The sequence below is a fragment of the Vidua chalybeata genome, chromosome 1 (assembly GCF_026979565.1).
Source record: "Vidua chalybeata isolate OUT-0048 chromosome 1, bVidCha1 merged haplotype, whole genome shotgun sequence".
Taxonomy (NCBI): domain Eukaryota; kingdom Metazoa; phylum Chordata; class Aves; order Passeriformes; family Viduidae; genus Vidua; species Vidua chalybeata.
In genome coordinates, this window is record NC_071530.1 from 141,688,846 (window position 1) to 141,712,767 (window position 23,922).

Below are 23,922 nucleotides of genomic sequence, written 5' to 3' on the forward strand. Positions count from 1 at the left end.
TGGGAAATGTCCCAGTTTCAGAGGGGCTAACATTGCTTTCAATTTAGTAATAATTTCTTTATTTAGTAAAAATGGTACAATCACAGAATGTTAAGGGGTTGGAATGGACCTTAAAGATCATCTAGTGCCAACCTGCCCTGCCAGGGGCAAAGACACCTTCCACTAGACCAGGTTCCTCAGAGCCCCATCCAACCTGGCTTTGAACACTGACAGGATTAGGGCAGCCACAACCTCCCTGGGGAACCTGTTCCAGTGTCTCACCACCCTCACAGTTGAAAATTTCTTCTTAATGTTTACCCTAAATTTTTCCTCTTTTAATTCGACCCATTACTCCTTGTCCTATCACTACAGCTCTGGATGAAAAATCAAGGCAGCTTGAGGTTTCCAATTGTCCTTGTATCTCTGGCTTCTATGAAAATGCATGAGGAAGGAGAAAGGATTTGAAAGGAAAAAGCCTTTTTTCCTCTGACCCTTCTCTATGCTTATGCATTAGCTAAGACAGGTCTTTCGCATCCCACTCACAAGAAATGGAAATTCTGATCAAAGCCCATTTAATCAGGCTGCACAGCTCCCTGACAGCCCTGGACGGTACCGAGCGCTCCAACATCCCCGGACAGTGCAGGGCAAAGCTGTGAGAAGCTGCGGGATGGGGGACAGGGGCTGACCCCTCCCAAGGGGCTGCAGCATGAATGCACCTCTGCACGGCTGGCAGAGGATTCCTGTCATGAGGTTGGGCTTTAGGGGCACTTTAGGGACACAAGGGGTCAAAAGCACTAATGGGACCAGGCCCGCTGCCATCCCGCCATTTGAGGCAGCGCATGCTCAGATGGGCAAGGAGGCCAATGGCATTCTGGATTGTATCAGGAACAGTGTGACCAGCAGGACCACGGCAGTGGCTGTCCTTCGGTAGTCCATGGTGTGGTCACAACCTCACCACTGTGTCCAGTGCTGTGTCCAGTTCTGGGCCCCTCAGTTTCAGAAGGGTATTGAGGGGCTGGAATGTGTCCAGAGAAGGGCAACAGAGCTGGGGAAGGGACTGGAGCACCAGGAGCGGCTGAGGTTGCTGGGGGTGTTCAGCCCCCAGGGAGATCCAAAGGGAATCTTATAGCTTTCTACAACTCTCTGAAAGTAGGTTGTAGCCACTTGAGGGTCGGTCTTTTCTCCCACGAAACCAGGGACAGGATGAGAGGAAATGGCCTTAAGCTGCGCAAGGGGAGGTTTAGGTTGGACATCAGGAAGTTTTTCAGAGAAAGGCTGATTGGATGCTGGAATGGGCTGCCCCGGGAAGCGGTGGGGTCACGGTCCCTGGAGGTGTTTGAGGAAAGCCCGGGCGCGACCCTCAGCGCCGCAGCCCTCAGGCCGCTCTGCGGTCACGACCCGGCGCAATCGAGCCGGCTGTCCCGGGGGCGGGGCTGCGCATGCGCCCCCTCGGCGCGGCCCCGCCCCCGAGCCGGCGGGCGGCGCTGCCGCGGGCGCGCGCAGGAACATGGAGGCGGCGGCGCGGGAGAGCCGGGAGCGCCGGGCGGCGGGCGCGGGGCGGTAGCGGCTCCCGGCCGCCCTCCCTCCCTCCCTCCCTTCCTTCAGCCCTCCCTTCCTTCGCTCCCGCCCCCTCCGCTCCTCCAGCGGCGGGAGAGGCGGCCCGCCTGCCCCCCCGCGCAGGGCATGGCGGCCCCGGGCCCTCCGCGGCTGCCCCAGCTGCGGCTGGGCCCGCGGCTGCGGGCCGGGCTGGAGGTCGCGCTGCGGGTGCCGAGCCTGTTCCTCATCGACGCCATCTTCAACTCGGCCCCGCTGCCGGGCGGCTCCGTGAGCGCCGCGCTGCTGGGCGCGCTGCTGCGGCTGCTGGGTGAGACACCTTCCCTTCCTCCCCCTCCCAAGGGACACGGACCGTGCCCCGCCGGCCCCGCTCGCGGCCGCGGGCACGGCGCGGCCGCCGCTGCTCCCCGCCCCTCACCCGCCGCCTGGCTGCTGCTACTGCCGCGGCCCGTCTTTCCCCTTCCCCCGTCTCTGATTCCTGTCCCCACCGGCTCCTCTCTGCCACCGCCGAGCCCCTGCTTGGCCGCCCGGGCTGGATCATGACCTCGCCCCCTCGTGTTCCGCTCCGGGCCCGGTTCACCCCCCCACCCCGATCTATCTCCCCGGCTTCTTCCGCCTCCTCCTGCCCCCGAAGCCGTGCAAGGACCCGGCGAGGGCTCGGGGCTGTGACCCCCTCCTCCTACTGGGGGCTTCCAAGGGGGAAGACATGTGACTTAGTGGGTATAGGGTTTTCATGTGGTTTTTAAAAAACCCTTTGGATAGCGTGATGTCTTCCTGAAATACGCTGTTAAAGTCTTATTTTAGAAACAGCAGTTCAGAAGTGCCGGGAATTTGGTTCCCAGAGGAAAGAGAAGCCTTTTGAAACTTTCCAATGGTTATTTTCAAGCTTTTTTTTTCTTCCCATGATGGATGAAAATCAGTGGTATAACTAGGCGATACTGGTTCCAATATCGTTAACTTGGGTTCTTACATAGCGTCGGCTCGGTGGGAGTCCCGTCCAGTGAGTGAACTGCTGTACCGGTGATACTGTGCTGTGTATCACGTTTTGGAGCTGGTGATCCTAAGGCAGGGAGGAGAACACAAAACAAATCAAGTTGTTGTTTTGGTTTTATTTGGGTTTTTTTTTTTTGCAGGCCCGCGAGAGATGGATTTTATTTGACGTTTATAGTAGAGGAAAAACGGGAAGGAAATAGGCGGTACAGCTTTTGGGGCAGGAAGCAGAGAAGAGAGGATTAAAGGAAATGTGCATAGTGAAAAGTGTGTGACGGCATCAGACAAGTTGAGGAGCAGAGGGGGGAAAAGTGAAAAATAACCTAGAGCAAGACAGCAGGTGAGAGGAGAGCAAAGGGAGAAGGTAACAAAGTGCAGCAGGTGTTTTATTTTGATTTTTAACATTTATTATAATTTTTATGTTTATTATTATTACTTTGGTTAAAGGTTCCAGGGGAAGTCTGTGCTCACATGAGAAGTGATGCTGAGGAGGCCCAAAGTCGCCTCCTTTGCCTGCCGTGCCAGGGGTATGGGGTGCGCCAGGATGGGGAGCAGGGGTTCTTCCTCCTTGCTTCCCATTTTCATGACCTTTTGTTCAACACTTATGGAATTACTAAGAGTGATAATTCCTTTTTTAAAAAATTACATTGTAGTGCCTCACCAACTTAATTTTAGGAGTCTTTCATCATATGATCCAGATGCTGTCTAAATTAATCCCACCTTATAAATGAGTGGTGGATGTGTTGTTCAATGATGTCCCTTAAGTGTGTGGTACTGGGATTAACAGATTAAACCACTTTTGAGGTTTGCATTTATATGAACACTTTTCTGGAAGGGGTTGGGCAAAGAAGTGCCTTTTGCCTTCTGCAAAAAAGCTTTGGGAATGTTTTATTCCAAGAAACTTACCTTGAACATTTAGAAAAGGGGTTTGTGCTTCTTGGCTTTCCAAAATTGAAGATTAAAATGTACATACCTAAAGATGATCTTAAACACCTTCCATGTGGTTCAGACAATAGAGTGCTTTTGCATCTATTTTTTTCTCATCTGAATTTAAGGATTACAGGGTTGGGTTTTTGCTGCTGTTAGGAAAGTGATATCGTTATTTTGGATCATTTTGTATTTAAATAGCGGGCAAATATCCTTTTACTTACCATTTGCAGGCTTTGAAGTACTGATCCAAACTTTTCCTGTAGCACAATAGCACAGGATAAACGGACAATCTTTCCACCAGACACAAAGATCGAAGCTCTGGAGAGATTGATGATTTTTGGAGGTGATGTTAAACATTTCTGAAATATTCTGGGAGTACAGCTCTTCAGGAATGCTAATAGAGATCTGCGTGGGTGTTACAAAGTTTTACAGCAGGATTCCTTGGTCTGATTCTTCCATCACTTTCTATGCAAGTAAATAGAGTTATACATGGCACAGAACCAACTTCCACAGCTGGAGCACGTTTTCTTTCATGTTTTTGTTTAACCTTGCTTTGTCCCCAACACAATGTTTACCTTTCATATCTTTGCACTGGGTTTAAGTATCTCAATTCCAGCAGAACCACCACCCCCAGCAGTGTGTGACTGTCACCTCAGACAGCAGTCCCTCCTCAGTGAGGACACTGAGTTTTGAGAGGGGTACTATAAATACTTGAGTCTGCAGAAAGATGTGGAGCTAGAGAAAAAGAGTTTGGCAGTTCCACGTGAATGAAGTGCTGATGTGTAAAAGTTATTGTCCCCTGCACGTGACTGAAAGTCGAATCCTAAGTAGTGGGCTGCTATAAAGATACTTTGATAAAGACAAATTTCAGGATTTAAAGGAAAAAAAAATGAGACTGAGACATTCATTTTAACACAAGAAATTATTTTAAAAGTAAGTGCAGCGTAGTTTGGTTCAGTGCTGTGTTTGGAGGCCGTACTGGGACAGTTGGCAATGGGTGGCACAGGCAGAAACAGTAAAGATGAGTAGAGAGACAAACCTTATCAATGGACAAACTGCAGCATTTCCTAGTAGAGGCAAAATGGAAAAAGACTTGCTCTTTTTGAAGGGCAAACAGGGATGGGCACAGGGCAGGGCAAAGTCTACTTACGTTGAGATGGACTAAGTAACATAAATGGAGATGGGGGAAAGGAGTGCTCGCTGTCCCTTCTGAGATCTGTTAGCTCTTAGGGTCTTTTGAGTCTCCTTAAATGAGTCTTGATTTTCCTCATAGGTATTAACAGAGACATGCTGTACTTTTTGTTAGTGCCTCTTCAGAGGAACCAGTAGGACAAGCTCTATTGACTCACTGTGGTACTGTTTTTAGAGATGTGTCTTGCATGTGAAACGTCAGTGTTTTAAGATGACCTGCAGTATCTAAATACAGGTCTGTTACTGCCACTGCAAGGCACAAAAATAGGTTTTGTTAAGGCGTGTTTCAGAGCAGCCTGCTTACTGCAAAATCCATCTCCTTTGGCTCAAATGATCAGAATTACATAAATAATGACCTTGTACAGGCATGTGAGCCTCTTCTGTGACTTCTGAGAAAAGACAAAGGCTACAAACTTGTCAGCAGTATTGGCTTTTCTAAAGATGTTTGTGGTGGTTAAAATGACAAGGCAACTGTCAAGCTTATTTTGTATAAAGTGCTGCATGTAACCAATATTCAGCTTTTCCTGGAAGAACTGAGCTACAATGCAAGGGGCTTTCTGAAAACTGATAGAGGCTTTTCCTCAGTCCACTTCACAAGGTTACCACGTTAATGATTAATTAAAGAGAATGTGTTTATATCAGCCAGTGCTGCTGGCAAGGAATATTGTTCAGGCATATTCATAACTTTATTTGTAGTCTGCCTTTTGCAGTTGATTCATGTTGAGCCTCTCCCTTCTTCTCAATCCTCCAGGATCTGAAGGTAGTGGGGTTTTTTGGTTGGTTGGTTTTGGTTTTGTTTTTTTTTTTGGGTTTTTTTTTTTTTTTGTATATTTTTGTGTATTTGGTTGTTGTTGTTGTTTTTCTTTATACAAGCAGTGGTAGCACTGGAAGAATGAAATGCTATTTCAAAGATTTTATTCTTATGATCAAGAGGCTATGGCTTGATTTTGTTTTTAAACACTTGTTTATGGTGGATTTAGAACAGCCTAAACTACAATTGTCAGAAAAGACTGATGCTGTCCTCCAGCAGAAAGAGGATTACTCCTGATTTCATTGATTTTAGTACAGAGATTGAAGGCAACTTAGAATCAAATATCAATTGTAGAGATCGAAATCTCTCCAGACTGGTTTGGATGAGAAAGCAGTTGCATAGAATGGAACCTGATGTCCAAAAGAAAGGCAATGTGTTTCCTGAAAAAGAAACTGTTTAAGGAAATTAATCTAGTGCTAAGTGCCATTTAATTTAACACCTCTTAGGGCAGAGCCCTTACCTATGGAGTGCACAGTGATGGAATTAATAAATTACAGAAGTTTACTGCAGGGACATGTAACCCCGAACTCCCAATACTACAGTTGCTCTGATAGGATTTCTCACAGGAAGGTGCAGACTTCCAGGCATGGTCAAGATATGGTCATGGTCAATATGAGGGAGAGATTAACAAACAGGAATTTCAAGGCCTAAATCTGACTTCTAACAAGACATTCAGGTTTGCACTGGCATTGGCAAAGAGTCAATTGGTACAGTTCTGGATTCTGTGCACAAAAGCTGTATACTGTGGAAGTTCTTCCTCATGTGACCTTTGTCACCACTCTCACCAGAAATAAAAGCAAACTGAAGGGAAATAAAAGTGCCTTCCCCACAGCAAATAACAGCAATTTTTCACAATTTTCCCATTAAAGAGTTTAACTAAAGTGTTTTTGTTACTTCAGTACTCCAGCTTGGACAGCTGTAGTTGAGTGCCTTGCTCAAGTGAATTAGAGGACTTATTAAATCTTACTCATTTATTCTTTATTAGTTTTGCTTATAAAGGTGATGCTTTATCTGTTGAGGTTTTTTTTGTTTATTTTTAGAACTTGTCTACACTTGGATTTCAGGACTAAGGCTGAAAGGCTGGGAGTTGTCTCTATTCTAGTCTAAAACTGCAACAAACTTCATAGTAATTGTGATTTTAGGGCTTGCAGTGGTTTTGCATCACAGCTGTAGTGCACAGATGTTAAATACAGAGATTAACTTGTCCTCTTGCCTGTTCTCTGAAAAGGGCACCACTGGTTACAAGTGGTTAATGGGGAAGTGATACATTAAATAAATATAGCTCCAGAGCTAGTAAGTTAAAATCTGTTGTTGAACTTCTATTGAGAACTAAATGATTTCAATCTGGTTTTAGGTGTCTTTGTATCCAGCGTTGTTCTGGTCTTACAACAGCGAGCACTTTTCAAGTTCTACATGATCACATCAGCGTTTCTGCTGGCTGCAACTTCAGTGTTGGTGAATTACTATGCTGCTTTGCACATAAACTTCTACAGTGCCTACAACACAGCTGCATTTGGAATTCAGATTTTCCCACATAAAGGACCTTCGCTATGGATGGCACTTTCCATCCTTCAGCTTACCTTTGGAATTGGATATGTTACATTGCTAAACATGCAGTCCATATACTCTCAACTCATCATCCTGGATATACTGATTCCTGTAATTGGCTTGGTCGTTGAATTACCTTTAAATGTCCGGCAAGTACTTGTTTTTATTTCAGGCCTAGTTCTGACACTAAATACCACAGCCATTTTAGCTACAAAAATTAAGTGGTTCTATTATTCGGTACGATACGTTTATCTGCTGGTGAGGCACATGTATCGTATTTATGGATTACAGCTATTGATGGAAGATACGTGGAAAAGGATTCGGTTTCCAGCTGTACTGCGTGTCTTTTGGCTAACAAGACTTACAGCACAAGCTGTGGTATTAACTTATGTAGTAAAGATGGCTGAAAACAACACAGAAGAAAAATTCTTCTTGATATCTTGGGATAACTGTTGGGAACTGATTTGCAGCCTGATCATAAGTGGGTGTGACTCTACTTTAACTGTATTGGGCATGAGTGCCGTCATTTCCTCAATAGCGCATTATTTGGGACTTGGTATCCTGGCCTTCATTGGGTCAACTGATGAGGATGACAAAAAGCTTGGGTTTGTAGCACCCGTCTTGTTTTTCATTTTGGCTCTGCAGACTGGTTTAAGTGGACTGAAACCAGAGGAACGATTAGTTCGCCTGAGTCGAAACATGTGCCTTTTGTTGACCGCAGTCCTGCATTTTATCCATGGAATGACAGACCCTGTGCTGATGTCTCTCAGTGCCTCCCATGTGTCATCGTTCCGCAGACACTTTCCTGTACTGTTTGTCTCCGCTTGCCTTTTCATTCTTCCAGTTTTGCTCAGTTACATCCTCTGGCACCACTATGCACTAAATACTTGGCTTTTTGCAGTCACAGCGTTCTGTGTAGAGCTTTGCCTAAAAGTAATAGTTTCTATCACTGTTTATATATTGTTTATGATTGACGGCTACTATAATGTGCTATGGGAAAAACTTGATGATTATGTCTATTATGTTCGCTCAACTGGCAATATTATTGAGTTTATATTTGGAGTAGTCATGTTTGGAAATGGAGCTTACACAATGGTTTTTGAATCGGGAAGCAAGATTCGTGCTTGCATGATGTGTCTGCACGCGTACTTCAACATCTACCTGCAAGCCAAGAATGGCTGGAAGACTTTTATAAATCGCCGCACTGCTGTGAAGAAAATCAACTCGCTTCCAGAGGTAAAAGGAGCTCGGCTACGTGAAATTGATGATGTCTGTGCAATCTGCTACCACGAGTTCACCACCTCTGCACGCATTACTCCATGCAACCATTATTTCCATGCACTTTGTCTTCGGAAGTGGCTGTACATTCAGGACACATGCCCAATGTGCCATCAGAAAGTGTATATTGAGGACAAAGAAAATACCAGTATCTCTAACAACAACGGGTTTGTAGCACCAAATGAAAATCCTGTACGGGTTGCAGAAGAAGCTGCTGATGCTGAAAATGAATTAAATGATGATAATGACAGTTCTGATAGTGATGAGGAAGATGGCGACTGTGTGGCACAGCACTTGAATGAGACTCTTAATGTTGACTCTAACTCTCTTGGTGATTAGGATGTCCTTTACTAAGCCGTGAGGTATTTGTTCAAGATTGACTCCAACAGAATAAAAGTATCACTTTGTAGTTATTGTACTTAAGCACAACAGCAGTATCTCAATGTTGAGTCTGTGAATGGTGGTTGTTTACTGTGGTGTGTGCTACTGTAAATATACCTCTAATTTTTGCTGGTCTCTTTCATGACCACCTTAAAATTATGTACATTATTGTACATGGAATAAAATGTTTTCACGTTTTTAAGATGGTTGGAAAACACTCTTTAATTGATGTAGTGGTAATGCTGTGCCAAAGACTGTATACCAGTAATCCCCAATCAACGTCTTCTGGATGCAAATGAAAAATACTGGTGAAAATAGACTGTTCAGCCGGTCAACTCGGAAATGAAAGCCTGAGCCAAAGCAGCTTTACTTACAAATTCAGTATTAGCAGAGCTTTATTGCAAAAAACTAGTAGGTTGTGTTTTTTAAAAAATAACAAAAATGTAGGTTGGTAGACTTAATGCTATAGCATTTGCGTATGTGGAACAAAAGGCGACACTGCTCAGCTTTCTGGTGAAGCAGCAAAGTGCATGCCATGGATGTGTCCGACCCTCCTGAACTGCCAGCTGTAGCTTGAAGTGCTTTACATGTGAATGCAGCAGCCTGGTGCTCATCCTGTGCCTCCACTGCTAACTGGAGTGACAGGCATGGCCTGGCCTTGAAGTCGATCCTGAATCTTTAGGAAAGGGGAACAGGGCTGAGAAACTGCACAAAGGCAGACCACCTTTTCAAAAGCAGCTTTAATCTCGTACCATAAAAAACCCAAACCCACTACATATTGGCTTCAATTGATTAGAACTTGCAGGAATGATGATTTTTAAGCTTTTGCAATATATTTACTGAAGTTAAGTTGAATAAATGTAAGAAAAACAACTTTACATATTTGGAAAGAAGACTTTAATGGTGTTGTTATATAGAGTATTGGCCAACTCAAGTGGGTCATCTTCTCTTACTGCCGCCATTATTTCCAGTATTTGACTAAAAAAGAAAGATTTATATTAGAAGACTGAAACCCAGTACTTCAGAATGTACTTCAGATTGCTGCATGTGTATGTACAACTCACTAAGATTAAGCTGGAATAAAAACCTACACTAAGAGCAATAGGGCAGGGTGCTCAGATATGCAAATAGCTTCACTTTTAAGTTACTAACTGCCATTTCTTTTACACTGAACACTGGTTTGCTTACTGGTACAGATTCATCTTTGGTCTTTTGACTCTTGTTTGGAGGTAATTAAACAGCTTTCTGTTTTGAAGGAAGTGTCATTTTGTGGGTGTCTTTATCAATGATCTTCATTTTTCAAACAAAAATTCATTAGCCTGTCAAGGCTAAAGCTGTACCATGAATAGACTGGTCTATGGTAAATCTTAAATTCCAGATACAGCTTGATCAGAGCACAGTGCTGCCAAAGTAACTTACTCCTCCTTCCGCATTCTTTAGCTTAATTGTGATTAATGTGACCAGGTATTTGCAGTAAATATTAAATAAGCAATTACAAAAGGCTCAGGACCTTGATACAAGCCAAGAAGAGGAGGCAAAATAAATTGGATGAACATGCCAAAGCATAGCATTTGTGTAATGATCTTTAGAGCATTTGTGCACACTGCATCTATGCAGAATAGACTGTACATTTCGAGTTTGGGGGTTTCTGAAACATTTCTATAAACTACAACTAAGGCAGCAGACAAATATGTGTGGTTGTTTTTGACATACGAGCTGGTTGAAATAGTAACAGTAGAGGCCCTTCACTTGTGATCAGAAGAGTGTTTCCTATTGATCTCTTCCCCCACTCCAAAATTATGGACTGACCCTAGAAAATCTTACAATACTGAAGCAACCCTTCTGTGCTAATGTGTCCTCTTCACTTTTAAAATTAAAAAAAAAAAAAAATTCAACGAGTATTACTATTGACCTAATTACATTAAGTATATCTGAACACTAGGAGATGTCACCATGTAAGCTTAAACTGTGATTTTACATCATCAGCAGTTTTCCAAGTTCCTTCATGTCTCAAAAAGCATCAGAGTTCACTTCTCAAATTCTTGTTTAGACACCTTGCTGCATACCTGGATCTTTAGTACTATCCTGAGCAGTATTTCAAAATCTAGACACAGAATTCTGAAAATTCAGTATTTCATCTATTAATAGTATTTAATACAGATAACTAAACATTTTCACTAAACCAATTACACACTTTCCTGATTTTCACACTTCTGTGAGGAACTGTGTGGAAAGGAGGCAGAAAGCAGGGTCTGTGCTTATCAATTCTGTTCATAAGCCCCTGGAGTTTTCTTTTACTACTCTGTATCTTGGCTGCTGTCATTCATATCTAAATTTCACAGGATCAGATTCTTTGAAGCACAACAGCAGAAGGAAGAAACATCCCTGATAAAGTGCATGTTGTGGCAGTTCATGTCACAGGCCTGTGACAGCAGCAGCCTGTGCCTCAGCACTGTCCCACCTGTGGGACTGTCCCCTGATCCCCAGGGCTGGATCAGTTTTAAAAATTACCTGAACAACAAGTGAGTGAAATGAATATTCAAGTCAGGTTATTTCAGAGGGTTTAACCTCTTCTACAGTGCATCAAATGAAACAAAAACAGTACTGGTTTCACTTTTCAGGGAGCATTGTACATCCAGAATAGCTGAAGAAAGAAAATTAAGATTTCTAATTTTTTCCACAGCCTATAAAGCAAAACTTTGCACAAGGTTCAGTACATTTAGAATTAATTTCTATTTTCTACAGTACTAGTGAACTGGGATTTTTCTGGTTTTTTTCAAGTCAGAGTTAAGTATTTAGAACAAGAGTGCAGTGGTACACTTACATTATATGGCAGGGTTCATTTCTGTCCTTCAAGCAGTGCCCCTTTTCCCATTTCTTTTTTGTAGGAAATGTAGTTTTAATGTATTTTGATCCAGCATGAGTATTTTTCACTCCACACCAAGGTGCATCTAGTTTAATTTGAATAAAAGAATTAGGAGTGCAATTGTTTCAGAATAGCATGAGATAGTTTAATCAACTACTTCTACAGACAGAAGTTCCTGCAATCTCCTTCCAGCAACGACCTCCAGCTCTAAAGGAAATTTAAGACATCTGGGCAATTTAACATCTTGGATTTTTATACCATTATCTTCAAGATTTTACACTTGAAAAAATCAGCAGTAATAATACATAACGCTTATTTCCTCTGACATGAAAAAGAGAGCCAGATAGACTGCATGCATTCCACAGAAACTTCCTGCATAACAGGTCTGTACTTCATGTGCAAATATATTTAAGGATTTAGCAGTTTGCAATTTTCCTTTCTCAAGAGTCAGAAATTAAAATAAATACTGTATTTGTAACTGTCTGTTATTGATAACTGAATATGAAAAAAGAAATCATGACATCCCTAGTCAGTCCATTAAAATGACTGCTCAGTGGGCTAAGAGGGGAATTCAAGCATTCTTCCACTTATTCCATTTAAAGAGCAGTTGTTTCCAAATGCCATTACTGCTGCCAGTGGCTAACTCATAGCCATTGCCCTCTGCTTGGCACATCTCCAGCAAGCTACATTTTAAAAGATACTTAAGCAGGATTCTGGTACATTTGAAAATCCAAGTTGTCAATTTGTCCTTTTCATATTCCCCTGCAAAGTCAGGAACTGACACAGCAGCTTATTCCTTCCAGCAGAAGGCTGGAAAGGCGTAGTTCTATAAACTGCTTTCTGAAGTAAAGAAAACAGGCACTGTTCTGAATTCTTTAGGTCTTGATTCTGCTTTATGATTGCTACACCAGTATATCTCATTGCCCATTGTCACAAACTGACCAAGATATAAAATCTTACCAGTCTCTATCATTAATCGTTCACAAGGAATTGTTTTCAGTGTTTCCAAGTTGGCTTCTGTTTTCAGTGAACTAGAAAATTTAGAGTTTGGTTAAAAAAAAAAACCATAAAAAGCATATAAAAGTAATTACTGTGCCTATTAAAGTGTTTTGTAGCAAAGGCAGCTTCCTAAATAATTTTGTTCATGAATAAAATTTGCTTCCTTTTTAACAATACTGCCTGTAAATTAAAACTGCAGAAAACAGCAAATTTAAAGTTAGTGGGAGAAGCCATCTCACCTCAGTAAGCTGCAAAACCCCTTTGGCTGCCCTTGCTTGCCTGGTGACAGCCTCTACCTTACAAAGCGGTGCTGGCTGGCATTTGGCCAAGTGACTGCTGAGAATCCAAACTGCATAACCAGGAGATGAGGCACTCAGGTTACATTTGCATTACTCCAGCATTTGACAGGCAGCTTAAAGTCAGGCTGTTTTTTAAATGCTTCTCGGAATCTTTCCATGTTCAACAACCTCATTTAATTACAAACAAGGATTGTCCTGAGGGCAGTAGAGTGGACGTGGATTAGCTCACTGAGCTGCATGGCAAGAGCTTTGATGGCTAACAGACTAATGTGAGCAACTCTAAATCTGTCAGATGATTAAGGATCTAGTGAGCTTTGAAAACGTGACCTCACTGTTTAAAAGAAAGCAATGAGTTCACTGCAGCTGCCATTTTAAAGCAGTTGTATTTCTTGTAAAGAACTTACCAGCCATTTATTCCAATATAAAGATCCAAATCTATTAGAGCTGCTGCTTGTTCCTTTGTGCCATCAAAAGAATGTACCTGGAACACATATAAATATAGATACACAGACATATAAAAATACAAATGTACTTTTAGTAAAACTCCATTCCAAAGTATGTATTACCTTGTATTAGCATCAAATACGTTCAGTAGTATGCATTACACATCATTAAAAACATCAAGATAGGACATGGCTCAGTTGATTCTGAATTTGAGCAAAGTTCAGGCTGAAATCACCTGAATGCTGCACTAGAAGTGGTTACCACCTTCTAACAGTGATAAATGTGTATAAAGGCCTATCCAGCGATAGTCTTTTGGCCCTGGAACTCCCTGTAACTGGTAACTGGGAGATCATACTCAGGAAGTAATCTGTGCATGCTGAATTTTTAGATTCTTTCCTCAGTATTCCCTTCAGGGCACTGTCAGGGCCACCATAAGAGCAGCATTCTGTCCTCCACAGATGTTAGTCCACTGGAACTAGCAAGACAGTCCACTTGGCCATTCCAGGGACTTGGTCATTACAGTGTAATGCAGTTGGGAACTGCATCTTTTCAACCTGAGTGGAGTAAAGAGACTGTGTGCTCTGCTTCCCTGTGCTGTGATAGGGACAGGCAGCTGCAGAAGATGCCTGCTCATTTCTCCCCTCTTTCCTGGCTGTGCAGGAAAAAAGAAAGGGATAAAGGAAGGAGAGCCTTCATAGCATTACACAGGACATTACACATGCAAAGCACTGAGTGTGGAGAAGGGTTTTGTAGGAACAAAGGACAAACCTAGGGACTGCAATATTCTTGTAGGAGGTGTGGTCTTATGTTAGAATCATGAGCATCTATTACTTTTGAAAAATCCAGTCATAACAGAAACCTGAAAAAGCATTGCTGGACTTCCCGTTTCACCCAAAGCTTTTCCTGTTAGACTTCTGAATTAAAAAATGTGATCTGAATATCTAAAGACATAAAGTAATCAAAAGTTCCATCTGGATCCAATTTGAAAACGATGTCTAACGTCAGAAGCAAATGTCTGAGGTTATGGCTTCCACTGGGAACATGCATCTAAATTATCTGCGGTCTGAAAGCATTGCAGTTACAGACACTGAGGAATTGGGAAAAGGCCAACGTCAATTATGAGGTGCTTAAACTGTCCTGTGGCAGGCCAAGAAAAACTGTTCACATCAGCTGCAGAGCTTTTTCTCAGCCTATCTTCTTACCTTGCAAAAATCCTGTCAAATAAGCAATGAAATAAAAATAGTAAAAGGGACTGGAAAATTTATTAATTAGTAACAGCTTAAATGATGTAACAGGAAGCCTACGCAGATTCCATGACAAACAAAAAATTGCAAATTAAGCAACAATATTCACACACATGCATGCAAAAATGAATGCCACACTGAAGTCCATACTTACCACCCCTCCTACAACTCTATCTCTGTTTCTTCTCATTATGTCTAAGAAATGAAATAAAAATATAAAACAGCTTTATAACAGATGAATATAAAAGATTTTTATATTCACAATTTGCTCTAAATGTGAAATTCTCAAACAAAACCCACCTAAAAATTCAGCATGTGAGTTTCTACAGTGCAGAAACATGGGCAGTTGCATCTGTTCTGACAAGTCACATTGTTTTTCAAAATACCTGTAAAATAAAATTCACCTTTAAAGAGAAACTCAGTGTAAGAACAAATAAAGACAGTAAAAGATTTTTTACTGAAGCTTCTGTCCTCCAGAGCTAAAGACAGAATTAATGGATTTGCCAAGCAAAAGTTCTTATTTGTGCAAGGAAGCTACTTAGCACTGAACTAACCTGTGCTTGTCATTAGCAGCCAGCTCTGCAATTACCATTCCACATCTTTGCTGCCCCACTCCACCCAGGCAGGGAAATCACCCATGCTCAGGGAACACAGCAGAGGAACTTAAGCATGGCAGGAGGCCAGCAGGGCATGGTGACTCAGTGTCCTCACACCATTTTGGGTGAAGCAGGAGAACAACACTGCCCATCCCAGCAGACTGGGGCTCTATGCACGTACTGGATTTCTTGAGGTGTTGCTGTTAAAACACAGTCCAGGGCACTGGGAAATTCCCACCATCAGTTATCATACCCATTTCAGAGGGAATATGAGTCACTTATCAATCAGGGGAAAGTGGCAGCAAACCATTAGTTTGATTTACATTTTCCTAAAAAAACCAACCCAAAAAAAAACGACCCTAAACAAATATGCAACTGGTCATTTAATGTCATTTTCACTATTTTCTGTATATTACAAGTTGGTATTTCTCATATCAAAGTCACCTTCCCTGTTAATCAGTGCATATCTTTGAGATAAAACAGGTGAAACAAATCAGCTGTAACCTTGAAAACTGACATAAAAATTCAAGAGAATGCATTACACCTACTTTGAATCTTCTTTGTCTAGATATCGTGCTTAGTTAAGCTTGTTTGACTAAATATAAATTAATTGCAACTTATGATTGCTCTTGTGGTTAAATAGCTAAAATTGCTTGATTTTTCGTGTCAGCTTCTTTTAACAGAATACTTGTTTCATATGGGAAAGAGGTTTTAGAGACAGAACTGCAAGTAAGCTCCCTAAGTAACATACTGGCCAATTTCAATCTAATTTTGAGAAGGGTAGAGACCTTGAAAGTACAAAGTTTAGCACCCCTGCAAATGGAAATGTAACTCAAGCTTCTTCCATTCCTAGCAACAAAGCCCAACACATGTTGTTCCTTGGTCTGTCAAAGAGAAAGGGGAGGTGGATGGGGAGGTTATTGAAGAGACAAAAACGATAATTTAAAAAAAAATTTAATTTTAAAAATTAAAAAAAATTGAAAACCTCAAACCCTGGAAAAGTATGAAGAAACCAGACATACAGTGACTGTAATGATAAGAAAATAACTCAGTAGCAAATTAACCCTGATGAGTTCCAGTACTTAAGGAACAACCTGTTCCTTTGAGCAAGCTTAGTTTTGACCATCACGTTCAAATGCTACAGGATCAAGACACTAAAGGAGCTAAAGTAAACTGGCCTTGCTGAGGTACATCTCCAGACAAACAATTCTGAATTAATTTGAATAATGGTGCATATGATATTGTGATTATACAGACCCCTCCCAGAAGTACAGCAGATGTGAAACTTCTGTATCCTTACCAGGGCATTTATAATACAGCTTTCACTATAATATGAAGGTAATACCTTCATTTTACTACCATTCACATCACTGCTTCCTGTTGGAAAAGTTCTGAGAATGGGGAAGATTTTTGAAATAAAAAGTTCTTAGGAACACTACAGCAAAGAAATTTCATCTTTATTAGATTCTTATTAACTTTTAAACTGAAAAAAAAGCATAAAAAATAATGTACAGGTGAAAATTATCTAAAAGAAAACACAGCATAACTAACCAGAAAAATGTTGATTAAATACTAAAGGAAATAGAGGTCATGCTCTGATATTTGCTAGGAAACAAACATACAGCTCTTCTGTGGAGGAACTGTGCAGCTGTGTGCCAGCCCTCCTCGTGACTGCTGCACCTGAACTCCTGAGCAGCTGAAAACCAGTGAACTGTCTCCATGTATTTCACACTCTGTCTTCCTCTGCTTAGTTCACTGATCAGGCCTGTCATCTCTTTCCTTACAACTCAATTTCAGTGCACCCAATTAGAAGTCACTACAGCTCTTCAGTTGCAGTCCACTGGACAAGGAAATGAGATATATATATTTTCTCTCTCTAACATCAAGGCAGTTAAGGATCTTAAAATCTGATACTCCATCAGTATTTTAGTTTCCCACAGAAAAGAAACAGATTATGCTCCAAGGTGTGATTTACTGAACCTCATGTACACTGAATTCTACCAGGAAAAAAAGTCCTGTCACCTTTGCTGAGTATTTCATTGTAGGTCTGTAGCATTATTAAGAATCCTCCTACTGCTAACATGCAGCAATTAGAAAAAACACAACCAACCACTGCCCCCCAGTGACTAATTTACTCAAAACAGTAACATGGAAATGTAATTCATTAATCACTCATGTGAATTTATCACCTGTATCTTTCAATCAGTTCCCTCTGCAGAGAGAAGTTCTTAATAGAAGAATGCAAGCTGATTGTAGGGGCTGTGGTAGCTTCTTTCCATTCAGCATCTATGCTGCATGTGTTACTTCTCCACCTCCTGAGATCACCTTTGCCATCAGCTCTCCAATATCTTCTCCCAGCTAACACCTTCCTTAGTAAAAACTCTTTTTTACCCACTGCTGACTTATGTTTGATAGTTCTGCTCTTTTCCTCATGCCTTTCACTCAACAGCCCAATTCTTTCACGCACTACATTTATGGTTTTTTATTCCTGTAAGTCTCTTAGAGCTCTAACTATTAACAAGAATTAACATCTCTCACACCCATAAATTCACAATTTCTGGTCAGTTTTACAGAAAAAGACATGCTGACATAAAACATGTTGACATAAGTCAACACCAGGGAGGTAGCAAAATTTAGCACATTGCACTACTTGAATGTAGGCATATTTCTTTAAATTCCCATTTCTGCCAAAAAAACTCTGGGCCGAACCCTGCAAATTTAAGGGCTAGATATGACAGTATGTTATGTGGCAGAACACAAGATAGAAAACATTACTGTAAATTGCTACAAATTAATTCACAGTCATCAAAAGTTTCTTACTTGAGTTGGATGTCCTTTGGGCAAAATTCTAATCTATCGAAATCTACAAACAGAAAGAACAAAAACCTCATTTAGTATTTTAGGATTTTTTTTAGTATATGTCTAGAAAAAAATAAATATTGAAGTAGTAAGAGAACACTTACCTAAGCCACATTCTCCAACTGCTATTACCTTTGTCCTATTTTTTTCAATCAGGTTTTTTAATTCAGATAAATACTGTTCAGGGCTACTCTGCTCAAATTCTCCACAGCGAGTAGGATGACAGCCGACTGTACTGAAAAACATATCTAAAGCAAGAGAATATTAGGAGGTTTTAAGAAAAAAAAAAAAGAAAATTTATTTAAGGTATAGACAAGATCTGCCTCTGAAGGTTTTTTTTACTGGTCACAATTTTAAAAGAAAACTCCCTTTGACCATATTTATCTTAGTGATAATTTCATTAGACAGACATTTTCTGCCTTAGAAATGTCAGACAGTATCTCCAGTGGGGGCATGTGCACGTGTCTTCTTTTAGTACACATTATTTAGTGTATTCCAAAACTGCAGCTTAGAGCTGAACTGTTCTGGTGGAGAAGCCCCCAGTAAATCACACAACTGTTGAGGCTGGATGAGACCTCTTGAGATCATTCAGAAATACATCTTGTTCACAGTGCATCAGTTATCCCAGCTGTAAGAACTGCAGAGAGCATTTCCTTCATGTCCCCTGCATAAGCTGTTAGAGAATTTCAGAGCTCGCATCTGCCTGATTTACCCAAGTATCTGATCTAGATTACCATGCCAAAACCAACATTTCTGCTAAGTGTAAAAGCACTGGGGAAGGGAAAAAACAGGTAAGGCCCTGAGCAACTTGCCCTAATGTGCAAGCCAGCCCTGCCTGAGTGGGGAGGTGGAGTAGGTTGGACCAAATTATCTCCTCGAGTTCATTCAAACCAAAATTATTTTAGGTTTCTGTTAGTAAGCAGTACTTTATCATGTGTTTTAGTTAAAATAGATATTTAAGTAATTAGTGGAATGAAATCTTCCTTAAGAAAAAAGAAGAGCCATTCTCCTTGCACAAAAAGAAAGGAAAAACCAGAGGAATGATCAAAAGAAAGATACCTCTCTTGATCAAGCTGGTCATAACAGATTGGTAAATAAAAAACAAACAAAAAAACCAACAAACCCCATATATTTCACAACATGTAAGCATGTTACCTTATTTCTAGAACAGAAACTTGTATCAGTATTTTTATTCTAGAAATTTTCTATAATTTCTATTTTTATTTAGAAATAGAACATGCAGGAAAAGAGTGATTCCTTCCAACATCAGGGATCTAAAGAGCAACACACAACTTATACACAATGCATTCATCCCACTCTGAAATGTAATTTCTCATTTTAATTTGAGATTCTGTAAACACCTCAGAGGCAGGTCCTTTTCAACTCAGAATTCTGAGAGCAGAGAAGGTTGTATTTTTGTATGTTCTATTTTTATAATGTAAATTTAAAGTGAAAATACCGTTTGTCTGTGCCAGCTGCAATGCATCTTTACTATCTTCTAGACTCCCACCTGTAATCAAAAACTTGAAACAAGAAAAGTACTGTCAGTGTGCATGTTCTTTGAACATCAAACAGTATGTTTAAGAAAACAGTCAGATACAAGGAAGGATCTCAACAAAGAACATCAGAATACAATTATTAATATACATATAACAAGATTTCATAAATCAGCAATAAACCTCAATGGTCCTCAGGAGCTAGTAAATACAGTAGGCAGCAAAATATGATTTTTTTCCCTTAATCAAGTATCTTGTATGCTAAGCATTTAAATCACTAAAGGAATAAAATACTTCAATTTGCAACAGTATTAGCTTCCTCACACAATGCCTGAAGATTGTATCTGCACTCAAGAACTGATACTTAGAAATACTCTCCCTGTCTTACAGCTGGGGAAAGTATAGACTCCCAAAGACCCGAAACAAGACATGAGTAAGTAGTTAAACCAAAAAATTAGTCTGTATCAGAGCTGGGATTACAAATTTAAGAATTTCCATCTCTGATCTTTTATTTTTACCTTGAAGTTATCACATGAGAATTGTTGCCTACAGTGTATTTTCTTAACCCCCACTTGCAAAATATTTCACCCTAGGTTTTTAACAACCATGTCTACAGTGGTTTTGGACAACTCTTCTCCCTGCAGGTGTTATCCAGCAGGCTCTGTCAACACCAGCTCAGACATTCCCACATTCCCAGGGCACTCATGACAGACAGACACATCCCAACGACACCACCGACAAATGTTAAGCTGAAAATGGCTCAGTGCATATACAACACAGAGCAAAACTTCACAAAAAATTACCATAAAGCAGCAGCTATACAGAAAAATAAAGTACTTTCTAATAAGCAGATTAAGGTTCTAGGCAAGCAGGAAAAATCTGTGATTGAATAGGTTTCTGACACGGTACAGGCCTGTAGCAAGACTGAGAACAGCTAAGGGCAGGAACTCCTAAATAACATTTCTCAATCCACTGTGCATCTTGAGAAAGTTATGCAGCTAATCTATTTTTGATGATAATTTTTTTAAAATGACACTTATTTTCAGAGGGTGGTATAAAAATTAAATAGCACTTATACAGCACAAATAAATGTGACCTCACTCCTGTATTTGCTGCAGTGAGGTAAGTTCTCCATCACTAGTTTTCTTTTTTTGTCTCCCAGAGCATTTCTCAATCTTTTCAGATGAGAGTTTTCCAACAAACTCCCAAGATGCCTGTTCCTCTGCTATAGGAGTGTTTACTTCTTTATTTCTAATCTGGTAGCCTTAGTAGTGCAATAGAACAGTTTGTGATATTGTATTCTGTGGTAATTCATATTTTTGTCAAAAACTTGTTCAGTTTAGAGAGAAAGAGAGACGGGCTAAACTATGAAACGTGATGCACTGCTGGAAATAGCAATTTCAAGTTCAGAATTACAAATTCTCTCATAATGATGTTGTTTTAATACATGTAAGCCAGTATTTACCAGCAAACATGCAAACTAAGAGTTTGTGGGCACTCCCAGCTCTTCTGCAGTTACCAGTTTCCTTTACATATAGAAATATCTGAAAACCTCACAGGAGTTTGATCTTCAGCAGTAATTGTTGATTAAGAATCACAGAATCATTAAGGTTGGAAAAGACTTCCAAGATGACCGAGTTCAACCTCTTGACTGATCACTGCCAACTAAACCATAGCACCAAGTGCCACATCCAGTCGCTTCTTGAACACTTCTATGGGACGATGACCACCACTTCCCTGAGCAGCCTGTTCCAGCGCCTGACCACCCTTTCCATGAAGAAATTCTTTGTAGATGTCCAACCTGAACCTCCCCTGGCAGAGCCTGAGGTAATTTCCTCTTGTCCTGTCACTTCTTGCCTGGGAAAAGAGACTGACCTCCACCTGGCTACAGCCTCCTTTCACAAGTTTTAAGTGATAAGTCTCCTCTGAGCCTCCTTTTCTCCAGGTGAAACAACTCCCAGCTGCCATAGCTGCTCCTCATAGGATTTACTCTCTAAGAGCCACACAGGATACAAGAAAAAAGGAATGGCTGCCTATAATACAACATGGAAAATTATGTACCACTTCATTGCAGCAGGCCAGAGGAGAATATCTTTCTGTTGAAACTGTACAAAATAACTTCTACATCCACATCACCTACAATATCACTGAACTCCAATAATCAGCTTCAATAATGATCTGTGCAAACGGAAATGCTCTGCACAGAACACTTTTGTTTTGTGCTACTGAAGGAAGTTACTGCAATTTCCATTTGAGTCCCAGAAACATTGTTTTAGTGGGAGAGCACTAAAAAAACAAATATTAGAAAGCAGCTTAAAATTTTAACGCCATTTCATTATAAGAAATTACCTTTTTAATGCCAACTTTGACTGCTCTCTCTATTACATCCAGAAAGTCATCTGCAAAAGTTCATAAAAATATCATAAATTGAACTTGAGGTTTTACAGCATACCTTAAATACTTTTCAATTTTCATGCAGTCAAAATTCTTATCATTAAATCTTTAAGCCATACTTAATTAATCTTTATAAGACAATAACAAAGTGTAATAACTGGAGATCCAATTTAAATTCAACAAGTCAGTGGAAGTTTTTCCACATACTTTAGAAGGCTCTCCACTTTTACATCTGTATCTAAAAGCCACAAGAGCAAAAAGCCCCACATTATAATTAGTAACTGTGATTCAGCAATGCAATACTTTGACAGATCACTGTTCATAACTCTTGTATCAGTTTTTCAATGCAATCCTAAGTAGATTAGCAATTATCCATTTTGCTCCAGAAGAAGAGTTACCTGCATGTAAAAAGCAATTAAGACAATACATTTTGGTGAGGGCATCCAATTTACTTAGTCAGGCTTTCTTTTTTAAGCCCAAGTGCATAAGGAGGAGAAGAAAGAAACCCTAACATCATGTTCTGACATGCAAGAGGTTTCTAATTCAGCAAAAGGGATGCTATCTTCCAGCAGATACAAAGAAACATTTACCTTGATGTTTCTGTGTTCCCCTGTAGATTCCTCTGAACATAGGATCTGTTAGGTTAATACCAATATCTATGGAAAACCAAAGACAAAAATTAGAAGTTATAGTTGTTCTGTATTTTACTCTGAGCATTAATCAGCTGGGGAAGACAACAGAAACCTTATCTAAACTCTGAGCCAGCACATTGCTAAGTCATAAAATGTTTAAGCATAAGCTTACTTGCATAACTTGAAAACTAACTCCTTACTAGAAGTGACAGAAAAGTTAAACTTTTGCCTCCATGCAACTTCAGACTTTTTGTGAGTGTATTATGCGCACCCTCATAACCACCAAAGTGAATACACATATGCTTTGTACTGCAAACAAATCCCCTTCTCACATGAAAACACAAATTTATGCAAACAAGCATTAAGGAAGGGAAAATGTAGCATCTCCCATGCAGCCTTCCACGGGTGGGAGCAGCAGCAGCAGCAGAATGCTTCCTAAGAGCTGCCTGTTCTCCCTCCTAGTGCCATCCCTGGGCCATCCCAGCCACTCGGCAGCACTAACAGGGCACTGACAGGGCACTGACTGCAATGCAGGTACCGGCTGGAGCTGCCCTGCCCAGCCCAGCCCAGCCCAGCCCAGCCCGGCCCAGCCCAGCCCAGCCCGGCCCGCCCCGGCCCAGCCCAGCCCGGCCCGCCCCGGCCCAGCCCGCCTCGCTCGGCTCCCAGGGCTGCCCTGCGCTGCAGCCACGGCCGGAAGCACCGGCTCCAGGACCAGGCACCTCTGCAGCGCTTCCAGCGGGGGTTCTAGCGGGAAGGGAAATTTTCCAGGGAAATACTGAGCTGCTCTGCAACACGTAGGGCTTCCACATGAACCCGACCTTTTGAAGTAATTTACACGCTTTCCGTCGAATTTCCTAAAAATACTTATATTTTCACCCAAGCCAGTTCCATACAATCAGAAACAACCACGACTAATCTGCCAATGCAGGAACGAAAGGGGAACCGAGGAGCAGCAGCCCCAGTGCCCAGGCACAGCACAAACATTCCCAAACGCTTCCCAGGGGCTCCAAGGCCGCCGAACCTCGGGACACCGGGACACCGAGAGGAACCGCAGGAGGCGACAAGCAGGGTCTGGGGCGGGAAGGGACAAGCCTAAGAGATTGTAATAAGCCTGAGGGACTGGGACAAACCCTGGATAAGGCACTGGAGCAGGAGGCGACAAGCCCTGCCACAGCACAGCCCAAAGCCCCGTCCGCTGCGCACGGCCTCTCACGGAGTGGGGTAGCGGCGGCCGCCTCGGCCCGGCACCGGGCGAGGAGACGTGGGTCGAAGACACGGGGACAGAAGCCCCCCACCCTCCCCGCCGCCCCCTCACCGATGAACTTGGCGCGGCTCATGGCGGCTCCGGGCGCGCTCGGCGGCAGCGCGGGCGGGGCCGCGCCGCCCTCCCGGCATCCCCCGCGCGGAGGGGAGGGGCCGCGGAGCCCGGCG

The 23,922-nt window shown here is 41.7% G+C and overlaps 2 protein-coding genes across 10 annotated transcripts; one reads left to right on the forward strand and one right to left on the reverse strand.

Annotated features, from left to right (window-relative positions):
• The first annotated feature begins 1,545 nt into the window (after positions 1-1,545).
• Positions 1,546-9,917, forward strand: RNF139 (ring finger protein 139). Of its 6 annotated transcripts, none has more exons than XM_053954702.1 (3): positions 1,753-1,843; positions 2,667-3,796; positions 6,810-9,917. In XM_053954702.1, exons 2-3 carry the CDS (start codon positions 3,784-3,786, stop codon positions 8,618-8,620), a joined length of 1,824 nt encoding a protein of 607 aa, XP_053810677.1. In that variant the 5' UTR covers positions 1,753-1,843; positions 2,667-3,783; the 3' UTR covers positions 8,621-9,917. The 6 variants fall into 6 exon arrangements, with proteins under 6 accessions (XP_053810913.1, XP_053810677.1, XP_053810755.1 ...); XM_053954780.1 differs by lacking the exon at positions 1,753-1,843 and having other exon boundaries at positions 2,102-2,863; positions 3,684-3,796; XM_053954938.1 differs by lacking the exon at positions 2,667-3,796 and having other exon boundaries at positions 1,546-1,843.
• TATDN1 (TatD DNase domain containing 1) lies at positions 9,028-23,899 on the reverse strand. Of its 4 annotated transcripts, none has more exons than XM_053955046.1 (12): positions 23,807-23,899; positions 22,450-22,515; positions 21,815-21,864; positions 19,429-19,492; positions 18,074-18,217; positions 17,931-17,973; positions 14,815-14,900; positions 14,669-14,709; positions 13,231-13,307; positions 12,489-12,559; positions 11,487-11,613; positions 9,028-9,338 (listed from the first exon to the last, which is right to left on the reverse strand). In XM_053955046.1, the coding sequence occupies exons 1-12, from the start codon at positions 23,826-23,828 to the stop codon at positions 9,071-9,073; spliced, it is 1,059 nt and encodes a 352-aa protein (XP_053811021.1). In that variant the 5' UTR covers positions 23,829-23,899; the 3' UTR covers positions 9,028-9,070. The 4 variants fall into 4 exon arrangements, with proteins under 4 accessions (XP_053811021.1, XP_053811189.1, XP_053811107.1 ...); XM_053955214.1 differs by lacking the exon at positions 23,807-23,899 and adding an exon at positions 23,622-23,776; XM_053955132.1 differs by lacking the exon at positions 9,028-9,338 and adding an exon at positions 9,385-9,640.
• Positions 23,900-23,922: the final 23 nt, after the last annotated feature.

Coding starts and splice junctions, on each gene's coding strand:
- RNF139 (XM_053954938.1), top strand. CDS start 1,663: ATGGCGGCCCCGGGCCCTCCGCGGCTGCCCCAGCTGCGGCTGGGCCCG. Junction 1,844..6,809: donor CGCGCTGCTGCGGCTGCTGG/GTGAGACACCTT, acceptor ATCTGGTTTTAG/GTGTCTTTGTATCCAGCGTT.
- TATDN1 (XM_053955046.1), bottom strand. CDS start 23,828: ATGAGCCGCGCCAAGTTCATCG. Junction 13,308..14,668: donor ATAGAGTTGTAGGAGGGGTG/GTAAGTATGGAC, acceptor TATGTGTTCCAG/GTACATTCTTTTGATGGCAC. Junction 12,560..13,230: donor TATATTGGAATAAATGGCTG/GTAAGTTCTTTA, acceptor TAAATTTTCTAG/TTCACTGAAAACAGAAGCCA.